This window comes from Opisthorchis viverrini (assembly GCF_000715545.1).
Source record: "Opisthorchis viverrini unplaced genomic scaffold opera_v5_424, whole genome shotgun sequence".
Taxonomy (NCBI): Eukaryota; Metazoa; Platyhelminthes; class Trematoda; order Opisthorchiida; family Opisthorchiidae; genus Opisthorchis; species Opisthorchis viverrini.
In genome coordinates this window covers 122321-136688 of record NW_008752084.1, presented here as the reverse complement: position 1 = coordinate 136688, position 14368 = coordinate 122321, and the positions used below count along the sequence as shown (strand labels likewise).

The 14368-nt window shown below is 45.4% G+C and overlaps 1 protein-coding gene across 1 annotated transcript in view; it reads left to right on the top strand.

Moving 5' to 3' along the window:
• T265_10936 (hypothetical protein) overlaps positions 1-2676 on the top strand; it is a gene marked incomplete at both ends in the record, with an annotated part of 50695 nt that extends 48019 nt beyond the window's left edge. Inside the window, 2 exons of the mRNA XM_009177452.1 lie at positions 734-1126; positions 2191-2676. Of these exons, the coding sequence (XP_009175716.1) occupies positions 734-1126; positions 2191-2433 (636 nt within the window). The remainder of the gene's footprint in view (positions 1-733; positions 1127-2190) is intronic.
• Between the last annotated feature and the right edge of the window lie 11692 nt (positions 2677-14368).

The window sequence follows — 14368 nt, the reverse complement described above, 5'->3', positions numbered from 1 at the left end:
GTATGCCAGTCGACCGACTTCCTCGAAGGGCTCTTTTCGCACAACCACGTGAAGGGCGGAAGAGAGCCTGAGGCGGTCAAACACTAACTTGGCAGCGAAGTATGAAAGCCATTACCAGCAAACTCAGCTGCGCTTGTAATTGCCGTCTTCCTGGATGGGGACCCCCAGACGGGCCACATCAATGGCTGGAGACATTGTCAGACATGGCCCAGTCGCGTCCTCATTGGCGCTTGTGCATCAGAGCTATTGCCTTCAATGCATAGCTCCTTTTCCACTCCCCTCTCCACTTGACAGCCCACTGACAGTGCTGGATTTATGCACCAAGTTATCAGCTCCCGCCTGCAACGCGCAGCTACCTATCCCTCCCCCACAAACCATCGGTGAACGAAACTGCGGCAGCTACAACCACTGTACGACGAGTACGCGGTTATTACACTTGACAATGATGATGATGATGACACAACTTGAGTGGTCCTAGATAGTTCATAGATTCTGCGAACCAAATGTGCTTAATTCAAGTTGTATATGATGATGATGATGACACAACTTGAGTGGTCCTAGATAGTTCATAGATTCTGCGAACCAAATGTGCTTAATTCACAGTTGTATATTATTCTTTTAGCTACATGTGGTTATGGGTTCCAGTCAGCATAAGCTTATTCGAATTAACTGAACTTGGGTTTCATCAGCTTAGCCTTCCAGTTCACTTCGTTCCATTCTTTTTTCTTTTCAGGTCAAGCAGATGCTTCGTACCACGTTAGAACAAGCCGCTTCTGAACGAATGCAGCAGCAAAACTTGATTGCCGCCTACAGAGCAATCGCCTCAGACCTAAACCGGAGATGTAATCTGTTGCAACAGCTACACCGAACACAACATTCGGACAACGGAGACCCAGACTCAGAGCACATTCCTGACTCCTCGTCCGACACGGACTCATTGTATATGCGACTTCTCTGGGTGCTATTGCAGCAGGCATCTACCTGTGAATCATGTGGGCCCGTTTTGGAGGCTAGCGTGACACAGTGGAAGCGAGATTTATCACCGCCTTCGGACGCCGACAACGTCGATGAATTATTGGAGGATTTCCTTGTCAACAATGGTGTGGAAAACTCCACTCGAGATGAGGTAAGAATGTTCATCGGTTATTCATAATTCGTCTTTAATTTCGGTGTCTTCTTTGTTACACTCACAGCCAGTCAAAGTGTCCAGATTGCACTTCGCAAGCTCGTTTTCATCGAAAGTGACACAACAACGATCAAGCAAAGTAACTGTCATTCTTAGAGAAATACGCTCCGTTAAATACCAATTTCGTTTTCATGGGAGACTCCGGGAACCCAGTTGAATCTCTTGTTTATGGTGATATTATCAAAAACGAGAGATTCGGCTGAGTTCCAGGTGAGTCTTCCACCAAAAACAAATTGGTAAGCAAATGAGTGTAGTTCGCTAATTTCGTGCACTTTGGGTTCAAGTAGAACATGAAGTTGACGGAAACTTGGGGACTGCGCCCACCAGATGGGCCTCATGAAGGGCGAAACCGTTCGTTGGCTGTCGAAGAGTTTTCAGCAGCGTTATGAGTAGTGCGTTACGTTTATAAGTGTCATTCTCTTCTCATCACTGATTGAGCTTCTCAGTTGTTTTATTGTCTGGATTGTTCATGATAAACAAGTCTCTCAACTAATGTCAACAGCATTTGAGACCTAGAAGATACTAGAGCTCAAGCAGGCCAGGCGGCCCTTTCGGATGGATTACCATGATAATAGTGATAGTAATAATTAATAATAATTAAGTCATGTTGCCCAGCTGCGTGCCGCTTGCCCAGTTTTTGACCGCAAAGTCGAAATCGAGCACTTGTACGATATCGTTTAACACTGGGTAATTGAAATCATAGTCATTGTTTTAATGCGGTGTTCATGAATCCTCGGACTTAGAGTGAGATGAACTGTTTCCAACCAAGCTAGATTGGATGGATATCGAACGACGAAATCCCGAAGTATCTCATAGAAACTGAACTTGGTGACTGTGTCTTTTAAATATTCAAGGCTGTTCGCGCGAAAGCTAATGGTCACAAGTGGAGGAACTTCAGGAAACAGTTTCTGAGTGAAAAAGTTTCGCTTCGTTCAGCTACTCATGAGTAGCCACGGTAACGTTGAGATCTGCAAATTCACGCGAATTTCTTGCATGCCTTTCAGCTTCCAGAAGTGCTTTCAGAATCGACTTATCAAAATGCTCAGAAGACCTTGTCAAACTATGCGCCTTTTACGGCCAAAACGGCGGCCCTCAAATACTTAAAACCGAAGCAATGGCTAGCTCAAACTTTCAACACACTGCGTGCTATGACCAGTAATGATGGTGCCACTTCCGGTGACGAGCCGCGAACGAAATCCCACTCATTCGCAGATCCTCAAACTCATGATCAATCCAATGGATGCTAATCACGTGTCCCTTGATTCTTCACCATACTCAGAGAGCTTTGCCAATTCTTGTCTCTCCGCAAGTATACTCGACATGTTTCTCACCACCTATTCCCCTTCTCACATCCGATTATCTTCAGTTATTTGTAAATATTGCTTTCTGCTTTCAGAACTCCCAACCGGGCGGAGCCAGATTTATTCTCCAATTTCACTTCATTTTTAGAACGTGAGTTTTGCAAGCTTCTGTCTCTGGGCCATTTGAATACCAATCTACCTTCTGATTCTTGTCTTTTTCATTGTTGTCCGGGGTGGACCGTCATTACCATCAACATCGTACTTTGCTCTAATGTTATGATGGTTATCTATGTCATGTGCACGTTTTATCGTCCTGGCACAACCTTGTGTGCAAGTGAGTGTAGAGGGACACTCTTCAGCTCTAGCACCTCAGTGACGGCGCAGCGTGGCGGCCGAAAAGAGAAACCATCCGAATGCCCGGTCTGATTACAGCCACAGCACTCCCTATTTGTAGTACGGCCTTCCGACTTCCAGTGAATCAAGTGAGTAAAAAATAAATATATTCGGTGAAGTCCGAGGTTTAAAGAGCTTCTTTTGGTGGGCATACCAACCCTTGTTCAATGAAATTAAGCTATCAAATCAGGCTTCTAATTCGTCAGTCAATGAGCTTAAATTACAACTTTTTGAGGGTTTTAGGCCAGGATAAACTGGATCTGCTTGAGATGTTCGGAATGTGGAGTTGGACTTACTCAGGATTTCAAGTTATTCTTTTTAAAGGAAGAGGCATTTCGACCCGTCTTCAAAGATGGCGAAACATAAGGAATGAAAGTGGTATAAGAATGGTGTTGTTGGGTTTCCCGGTATGGAAATTGAAGTCACGCTTAGTTTTAACAATCCCAAATATCGAAAGGGAGAATTCGGTTCGAAAATCTACGATACTGTTTACACAAAGGCAAGCAAAATCGTACAGCAAACCTCGATTGTCCACGTTCGTTGGCTCCGTAGTGTGGCTTGTCGTCGCCCCTTCCGAAAACAGTCTCGCGACTCGGATTGCTGATGCGGCTACACTTAAATCGTGAGAGAACAAGTCAGCACAGACTCAGCAAAAAGGTACGAACATGTAGGTCCGTCGCCCACATTCACACACGGATACATATGCTAATATATACCAGTGTCGAATGAGACGGTCTTTGTGGCAATGTGAGTGGTGGGTACAGATGAACAAGACAAATGGACATCAAAAGTACATGGGCAGAGTAGGCAAATGAATGAAGGAATGATTATGAGGTCATTTGAGATTCAATAGGCGCCAACGTTCATCTCAAGTACACAGCAGTCATTTTGTTTTCCCAGCTAACCACCGTTGTTCGTGTCCGTTATCCTTCCCAGACATTTTACAAATTGTTTCTTTCTCGAAGCAGATCGACCAGATATGCTTTTTGTGTTTTTGCCCTTTCCGCAGCCGAGGGTTCGGTGTGACTCGTTACCGTGTGTGATATAAGCAGATCCTCCCCCGTACAACACATTTTATTGACCGTCCATTTTCCGACCCATAAGGCTGATGGTTGTATTTCTGTCTAATGCTGTATCGCATAGCTGGTTGAGGTTTGTATGGAACTCATTACCGATTGCATTGCCCGGAGTGCCTGTCACGGTCTCTCCATTAGCAGTGCTCTAGTTTGACAATCGTTTCTCAACTTTATTCGTTTCGGATGGTTATATGCAGTTAGGCAATCCTTTTGAACCCATGTTCATTTTGTTCGAAAAAACCAGCTTTTTAATCATGTTGACCAAATCGTTGTACTCAAATTCAGTCGCGTAGTCTGGTGTCTATTCGATCCGGCTTCACTCATCAGACCAACAAATTTTGTATAACATGGTTTTTTAAGCGTACCACCAACCAACCCTGGGGTTTGGGGTCATATTGTCCCACTCTTTTGCCTTGGTTTTTCGGATTTTGTTTTTTCCCCTGCTGATCTCTTAGCGATTATGATATGATCGGATACCTCTGCGCGTATATCTCTTCGTTGGTCGTCTATCATGTTAAATGCGGTCTGTGTTGAACTCTCTTTCGAAATCAGTGTAGAAAGTATTCGGACGATCACTTTGATGGATGAATTCCTGATACTAGCTTTCAATTCGATTACACTTGTACGATTAACCGGTAGTAATCTTTCACTTGCCAATGGGTTGACCTTTTCTGGAGAAGAGATGAAATATCACTTGCCATGGGTGTGGCAAGAAGTCAACACGCGTCCCCAGGATAAATGAATGCAAAACTGGGCCCTAAATTAGAAATATTCGACGGGCTGTAACATTTATTAGGATGAACCCCAGTTCGTTTACGATGCCAACCGATGGCTGGAAGCTATTGATCTGTGCCTTTTCGGCTGATGGATAGTTCTCAGCCAATTACTTTACTCACCTACAGTTTGTAGCAAGACCCTAGAGCCACACGTACGCAAAGGGACGTGGAGGATAATTCAGCACAATCATCCAGGTGAATGTTCCATACCTTAGCGCAAGTATTTTCAGAAGTACGCATCTAATCATGCACCATTTCCCCTGTTGTAATCCACCACAGCAATGATTAAACTTGTTGCCCGTTTTTTCAAGCCTGTTGATTGAGGTAGTCAGTTTTGAGGCTTTCCAAGAGATATTTCTGGCATCACAGATCTACTAATAAATAGACCTACTAGGACAAGAATCCCTTTGCCGATTTACCAGATGTTATTAGCACCGAAGTTAGACGAAATACTCTACATGGACGATACTGACACTGTGGTCATCATACATACATCCATACATTCGAATTAGTATGCTGTGTGTGTTGTGGGTGTTATGTCCAAGGTTCGGAAGGCACATATGTGGTGCCGGATTCAAATGGCACCATCATTAACATGGACTTATAGTAGAGGGAGAAGAAAAACGGGTTTAGGTACTGCCTAGAGCGGACAGGTCTCTCGAGTCCTGAAACCATATTCTAGATTTTGGCCTTCCGTCTGGTTAAATTGGTCGAACGTGAGTTCTTTAAAAGATAGTAGTTGGTACTTTTTTCCACATAATTACTAATACAGCTGTTAATCAAGTATCATTTGTTTCTCCAGCCTACACTGCTGTCCCCCAGTATGGCGTATGTGTGTGGGTGGAAGGAGTACACAGAAGGTACACTACACTGCCTTGTGTGGAAGTAGATCCGTACGTATTATACCACACTATGAGGCATGTGTTTATAGTGAGGCGTATGTCGATGCATAAGTCTTCTGATGGCCCGAAAATCGTCGGAGTTACCTCTTGTTATCTTTGTTCCACTTGATTCCATTCGCCGTTGGTACCTGGAATGTGGTCCATTGCTTTGTACTCAAACCGTGGGTTATGTCTGTTAACCTGGAGACAGCGTTCTTCTACACACCCGATGCCAAAGCATGAAATACCAACCGGATTTATAGTCCCCAATGGCAAATGTTACGAACCGGGAAAAACCCCTCGGATTATTCCCAAGTTGAGATAGACGCCTCAATTCAAACATATGTCCGGCAGACTTTTGCGCAAAACAGAGGTTGGACGGACAATTAACCAATATTTGATAGTTTCGGTGGTCATACACCCATCTACGACTAGGCCAATCGCCAGGTCAACTTTCATGCACGCAACTCCAGGTTACGCCGCGTATTCATCTTCATACGGCATTGAAATCGCTGTCAAATTAAAAATAACAGCTCCTCAGAGTATTTCTTAGGGTCGTTATTTTGAATGAATGTGACACTATGAGTACCACTGAGCAATTTTCGCACCACGGGCAAATGTGTAGACGCCAAAAAAGAACATCCCAAGGCGCTCCAACGAGGAGCTCTAAACTACCATGCATTCAACGAGTGTATCTACCTAAATGAAATCAGGTTCACCAAAATAGAGCCACCTGAGCCAAGAACGGATATCACCAATTAGTTTATAGTAACAACTGAAATGGTGTTAGAAAATACACAACGTCAATTCTCACGATCCAAATTCGTTACAAGCTGCTGAAAATGACTGAGGATTAATGACTTCTTTGATAATAATTTTGACTCTAGAGCTTTCGCTTTCGAGCACAAATTGTGTATCTCAGATATAAAATTTTCCTCTTGTTTTCTGCTTTCCCTGAAATGATATCAAATTTAAAACTGTCAAAACTTCTCACTGAATTTGAGATAAAAGGCACATCAGTGACTCCGTTATACTAGACAGTTGCTCTAGAAGGATCAGTCTCACGTATGTGATCAACTGAGCTCACTTTCTCCATCCATACTCTTAAATTCTTCACTTTGTATTCTTTTCTCCGGTGATACCGTTCTTTTGATATTCCGTCCTGGGAATTGTGATTCATTATTTCCCATGAAGGACTCGAAGTCTGAAATAACTGGGTCTTCCGATTCCAAAAACTTTGCAGCCGAAATGGTGGAAAGATCGCCAGGCCTTTATTTACCGTGTCAATACACTTCAAATTACTCACTTTCTAAACATTTAGCGCGAAAATATATTACTACTTTGAACTGGCGCGATTTTATCCCGACAATAGGAGTTCACTTACTGCGACACGTACGAGGTGGTTGCTCTGGCTACTCACATCTAGGACATCACTACTGACAATGTTTGCGGTGCTTCATCAGGCTCTAGCACTGCTCCTCAATTTTGCGGCTTCAAGAAGGCACCGCCAAGAAATCTCCCATCGTTGTTCCAAAGAGTGTCTTTAACTGACGTGTGCAGCCAGTGGCGGAAGCAAATCAGGATGAGCTGTTTCAATGTGCCTTCAACCCAGGACAAGAGAGGGTCTTGTTTTGTGAGCACTGGTCTCGAGAAGCTTCTGTGCTGACCACAGAGGATAGATGCAGATCCATACAACAGAGGTGGATCGATTACTTAAAAGTGAGGTAGGAAGCAGTGGTTACTAGCCGAAGAAAGTCGATAGGGAAATCCTATAAAAGTGGATTTATATCAGAAAATCCATGCAAGTAAGTATGCACCATGAAACGATGTACTGTAACAGTAAGTAAAAGATTGCGGGTTAGAAGGGTTCATGTCCATTCGGAGCTGTGGAGCATACGATGTCGGAAACAAATTCTCAGTAATTTAGCAACCAGTCCAGCATATCTGTGAATACTGCGAAGCGAATTCAGCTCAAGTTCCCCTAATGGATAGTACGGACCGCCCAAAGACGGTATTTAGACACTATGTTGTGGAATGGGCGGCAATTTAATCACGGAGCATCTGACCACTGACCATTTGGTGCCACACATGTCCGGAAAAGCTAAGCGCGTGTGAGTACCTCTCTATCCTGGGGGAAAGTGAGAGTTACCAGCCCACTTGAAATAAGCTTCGCAGAGGAAACCAGGGATCGGTAGTAGCGGGTTTGACGGCGCAAAACAGCAGAAATAGACTGTAGTTAGACGACCGGTTAGATAGATTAGACCGAACACTTCGTAGGAGTATGTATGGATTCGAAACCATAACAATGCAGTCAGCGAATAGAATAAAGAGTGGCCAGCAATCGAATCAGCGAAGCCTTTGATGTATAGCAGCTAAAGTAACAATGTCAAGTAATTTGGCTGGAGATATCAAGCGATGATAAAATCCGACAGCCTATTTGACAACCTGAGTTCAGCCAGTGAGGGACGGCACTAAATAACACAGGAATGGGTCATCCACATACGTAAATTGTAACCAACCGATCAGGGTACCACTACAGAAGTTGGCCATACGACCTTGAAAATTCACAATTTAAAGCATTAGGCATAAAGGAAAGCACATATCAAATGAAACGGATAGCAGACAAACAGGGCGCCCCAGTCAGGCGTGGCCGAAGGTCGAAACTGAGAGTAGGGTGAATGAGATGAAAACCTAAAGGCCTAGTGAGGTTTAGGAAGTATCAAGTAGGGCTAGGCCCATAAACAGAGAGAAAACTAAAATTTACTATAATGAGGCTGGTGACAGCAAGTGATTAAATGAGACAGGATTGGGGTGGATGTGCACTTAGTAGCCTGGCGATCAATGATTCTCTAAGCTCGCCAGTATAAGCTAATAAAGTAACGGGACGGAGAAGATCATCATAAATACGCAGAGACGTAATGCGGTAAGGGAAATCAGACACTAATAAGACACAAACCAACGGTGGTGGATATTCTGGGATGATCAGTTTGATTCTGTGGGGTTATTGCATGCAGTGCATAAAACCATAATGTAGGGGGAAGTGAATGTAACAGTGATGAATATATGTCCCAGGAGCACTGCCACCAGCTTCAATCAACATGTGGTTCATGGCGAAAAAGCCTTTATGCACTAGCCTTGTATTTTCGGGTCTCATTGCGTTTATAATTATTTTTGCACTTGCTCCAGGAAGCAGTAGAAAGGTGTGTGTTTTGTTTGGTTGACGACGTTGGCTTTGGTACGGCGCGATCCTGACTATGACGAGGGCAGCTACAGCTTTGCATATCATTGTTAGCCGGCATCACAGCGTATCCTACGGCTATCCCGTGTATTTTAAGGGATTTTTTGACAGGTGAAAGGTCCATCTTTTGTCATCTGTTGTTTGTGGAGTTGTCGGATAAGTGACATAACCGGGACGCGTCCATAACCAGCAGCAACAAACAAAAAACAGTGTTCTCTTATAGAATTTCTGAAGGCCAGGCTTAGAACCACTGGCGATGAGCGATGCAGCCGTGCTACTGAAATGGGTGGCCGGTGTACGAACGCACTATGTTGCAACGGCACAGGGCGATCTTCCTGCAGGTCGTACACACGCATTCAGGTGCAATCTGCGCACAATGGGCTGCAGGATTTAGAAAAGTTTGCTCAATAAATCCTGTACGAGGGCGGTATGATGGGTAACGCCTAGCTGGACCTAAGAGAGCCCTGAAAAATAGAGATGTTATTTGGTGATTATGAATGAGATGTCAGTTAGTATATCCCAAAACGGCCAAGAAATGATGGCAACTGACTGAATGAGGCGAGGTTAGTGATAAGTTACTTGGCTGTGGAGATTTTCCTCTGGAGGGTTGGATGAATAGATAAGAGGGAGCCAGAGCCTACCATCCGCTCAGAGAGAAACTACCTTGTGTTGACGTCGTATGGCTGAAAATGGAGCTGTGTTCTGCTTGCAGGATTGGTTTAGGGGGTAAAATTAGTGGTCAGTTAGATCCAACCACGACTGGTGTGGTTCCGGCTTCCTTGATTATTCCTCATGGGCACTGGAATACTGCTAGCGGAGAAATGAATCAGCGCCGCGATGACCTTTACGAAAATCTACGTGGTCAAATAAATAAAACATAGAAATATTTTGGGACTTGTACGGGATAGGGAGAACAGTAAAATTTAATTGACTGAGTTACTGCACGCTGAAGGTTCGCCGAGGGGAGTAGTTCCTGAGATAAAAAAAATTGATATGGCCCTGGTTGGATACAGGCACACTCAGTACACTAAGGGGCCCGGTGAAACCAAAGGTTAGTGATGACTTTGTCCATGATGGCGGGGCGAAACGTTGTATGCTTAACCTCAGAACACAAGCGTAACGTAAGAATCGTATAATTATTTTTAGCAAGGCCTACTCAGCCCTAAACGTGCAGCGTGTATGCAAATGAGGCCTAGCAGGGAAGGGGGGTACGGAGTACACAATGGAACCGACCGCCAAAGACTGGCCCGACCAGAGTTTTAGTCGGTGGTAAAGGTGGAAGCAACAATAGTGATAGACAACAATCCAAAGAAAAAACTATGACACCTTGACTGTAGAAGTATTCGGTTCGCGGCAAATTGCACTGAGTCATGGCATGCGGAATGCATGTTGATTTGTGATGGATGTTGTTGTCCAAAGGAGCATTTCTAAGGATCATGAGTAATCGTAATAGGACAGACATTGTATGGTTCTACCGAAAATGATGCTTTACGCCCAACTGGGAGTACTTAATGATTAAAAACGCTTTTGGATTCCATCCTCGCCTCGGCTACAACCGCAGCCTCGTCTCGAGTGCTCAGACGTCAGCCTCACTGACTGATGCTGTAACTGTACCGGAAACACTGAGATCAGCCATGACAGTTGCTGGAAGCGAAGCGTGTTATTATATGCTCTTCAGGAGGCTTCGGATAATGCTATGATTTCCGTCGGAGTGATCGTCAACGGTAATACCGAGAAGAAAAGCAGCTAGGACACAAAATTTGTGATGACTCCAATAGCGAACGAACCTTAAGTGTGAACGACATTTACGGTCATGGCAACATCCACAATGCATGAAAATGCTGTGTTTGGGCGCCTAAGAACGAACACTGACTGATGAAGTGTTCTGTATGGTCTTCATAGAGCCACTGCATGCGTGTAATATAGCATCCACTCGGCAAAGTCCTCGGTTTGTACGTTGGTTGGAAGCTACCAACGCGCTTATGTTGTTCAGAATTTTACTGCCACTGCCTATTTAGTACATGAGGAGAATGAACAAAAAGACAGTGCGAAGGTAGACACTGAAAATAAGTTGGGTATTAGGATCTCTTGAAAACATGGCTTTCATCGGTCACCAAGAAAAACGGGCTCGGACGATTTTCTTCATTATTTCGATGATAAGGCACACTTCCCTCCGTAATACTTGGATAAACTTTCAGATACCTGTTTGGCCTGTGTCAGACTGCCTCGGAAGAATGCACAACGAGTTATCCGCTCAGGAAAGCAGAAGGACTGAACGCTCATTGAGCGCTTTCAACGAGCCGTTGGCCCAAACCCGTTGATTATGTGCTTGAAAATCCTCCCCCGGAGTATCACTACCTTCGGGAACACCTAATAATTTCTAATGCCTCGTTTGGACAAGATACAGCATAAATTTTTATTCCAATAATAATAATGTTTATTCCCAACTTGTGGGTGGCATACCGTCTGGCATGATCACATGTTTTCAGTCAGAATGAAGCGTGATTCGGGGATTGGTTGGGGTACTGATTGCACAAAAAGGGGACAATGTCATAAACAGTGGGGAATATCCGATGAAAAACGATAGTTTCGAAGAGGGATGCGCAGTTCGGTGGCAGCTGGTTCTGAGCGAGACGGTGATTGACGCAGAGTCAGGCGGATGCAGGCTCAAGGGTAATTTCCCTTTCGTTGAAGGACCATGTGAGTGTAGGCCGGAGACAAGCCAGTTTAAATGAATAACATTACTGCGAAACATTTGGGCAACTGCTGTCGAGGTTCAAAGCTGGGGAAAGTGGGCAACGAGAAAGAAATATAATGAAAGCAGAGGAATGGTAAGAAGACTGTGAAGCTCGGAGCGCACACGTTTATTGGGCGAAAATATCCCTTATTCCAGATAGCTGGTTCATGGGATAGCTTCATTTGCATTGCGTGGTGTATCTAATTTAAAGCACTTTTACGTATTTGTGTGTAAACTATCGGGCCAATAATCTTATGGAATCGCGCTTCTCCTATCTCCGATCGCGGCACCCTTGACGACAGTGACGGGGCTGTCCACAAACCGAAGCATGACAGTGCAGTGATGGCATCGCACTGTCTTACCCATTGAGATGGCATTTCCGCATATTTTTTCCTCAATATCGCGACCGCAACCCCTCGCCCACTCAAGACTGTAGTCGCAACTACAAGCAGATTTTTCATCCAGCCCCGTCTCTGTGGCGAGTTCCTTCGTACCGGATGAATTTTCGCTCAAATTTGGCTAGCCTGGTGGTGACTCCTCCTGTGAATCAACGGTGAACAAGGGTAAACTTCCTTGTTTTCTGACTACTGATGAGTTACTACTCATGACAACTCATGACTTACACTTGTTTATTATGACGCCGTTTCATTTCCTTGCTGGTCATTTCCCCCCGCTTTGTTCCCACTTTAGGTCTGCTTATCCCTCAGTAAGTGATGTCAATATTTGTTGCCCTTCTGTCATTGCCTGCAAGTTCGCCTCGATTGCACCTATTTTTAAGTGCCCACTCCGACGGAAAGCGGGCCGACCGGGTATCGAAGCCGGACCCTCCGGACGGCAGGCGAACGCGCTACCAACAACACCGACCTGACACCCGAAGCGGCTGATTATGTTGTATTACCCATGTATCGCGCCTGCCAGATAGCCCTTGCTGAGCTTTGTTTTAAACGGATGAAACCGCGCAATCTGACCTGTCACATGACACGAGCGGCTGCGTCGACGCCGACCGAAAGACAGTCACTGACATCCCGACCGTACTGACTCCTGCGCTGTGACGGCCAATTCACACTGTCAGACTGCCCCTATATGCATGTCTGTACATCGTTTGATACTTTCTTGCTGTTGCCCCCATAGAAATCCATGCTGCGTCAGCGACAACTTCCCGCTCCTGGTGATTGCGTCATTGTTGACTGTACGTTTTCTTAATTCATTATGCTTACTAATCCGTTTCTCTGTAGAACCAGTTCCTGTTAGTCCTCAATATATCACCTGCTGCCGTCGTCTGTCTGCTCCTATTGACTACTGGCTACGAACTGCGTATAATCTAATAGTCGCAATCGTCTTGTGAGATCCTTAACCGTCCGGATCTTACAAAGTTATTCAACAATTTCCGCAGTTAATCAACAGTCGAAGAGTTAATCAATATCGCTCAGTTATTCAAAAACGCAAACTCAACAGAAATTTCGCCATGTCTGACGAACATTCCGCTGACCTTCCTCCACTCGATTACTTCCCCCCGTCGCCCAAGCGAAAACCCCCTATAGATATGAAAGACAGAGCTGCATGTCTGATGGCCAAAGTCCGTCGCTAACCTTCAGTCTTTTGCTACAGCTACAGACAGAAGACTCCAAGACTCTGTTAGACCTCCATCTTATCCAGTTGACCAAGAGGGGGCCATCACCCCCAACTACCATATGACGCCTCCAAGGAATCCACAGACGACGTCTACATTGTATCCACATCTTTCGGAACTGCTCAACCTCTGTATGGGTATGCCTCAGAGCAAGGTACCAAAGTTCGACGGTAACCATCTTAATTACTGGAAGTTTCTGAGGAGTTTCACCAGTGGAGTCGCCCGATACGTTACGGATCCCGCAAATCGCCTAGCCTTCTTTATCGATGCATGTGAAGGTGAAGCACGAAAAGCAATCGATCACTGTACGATACATGAGCCGGAACACGGCTACGCAGAAGCCTGGAAGATATTGGCTCGCAGGTTCGGCAACCCCTCGACGATCGCAAGACAGTAAATTGCGTCAGTCACAACCGGGCCGCCCATCAGACCGAACGACGCCAGCTCACTACTCAAGCTGGCCGACACAATGAAGGCTTGTTGGTTGGTACTATCCCAACTGAACTACTCATCAGAGCTTAATACTAGAACAACCATAGGCGCTATTATTAGCCGCCTTCCGACTGCTATCCAGTCACAGTGGTTCGACCGGGCCTCGGAAATCCTTAGGAAGAACCGAGAGCCCAGTTTCGTCGATCTGACCGATTATGTTCTAGACAGAGCAGATGCATTATCAGTTAGAGAGTCTTATCTGCCGAATGTTTCCCAGCCGAGCACCAGCAAGTCAGAACGCCCCCGTAGCTTTGTGACGGCACCATCGCCAAGGCTATCCACACTTGCGACGACGTCCGCGGCTAATAAGCCTGGAAATGGAGAACATAGCCCGACGATGTCCCGTCCGTGCGTGCACTGTGGCAAAATGCACTACCTCGATCAATGCTCGCAATTCAATCGCTTGGACGCTGATTTCCGTGCAACGTTCATCCGCTCAGCTGCACTTTGCGAGCTTTGCCTCGAGCCAAGATATAACGCGAAACAGTGCCGCTCAAGGCGTTGCTGCGGACTTATTGGCTGCGAAGGTCTACACCACCCATTACTCCATCCGCCCACTCAGGCTTCAGCTAAGTCAGTGGGGTCAACATGCCAGGAAGAATGCCGTCCAGGCCTCAGCGTGAACCGTGCCGGTGGATCGTGTAATCGGACAACCGTG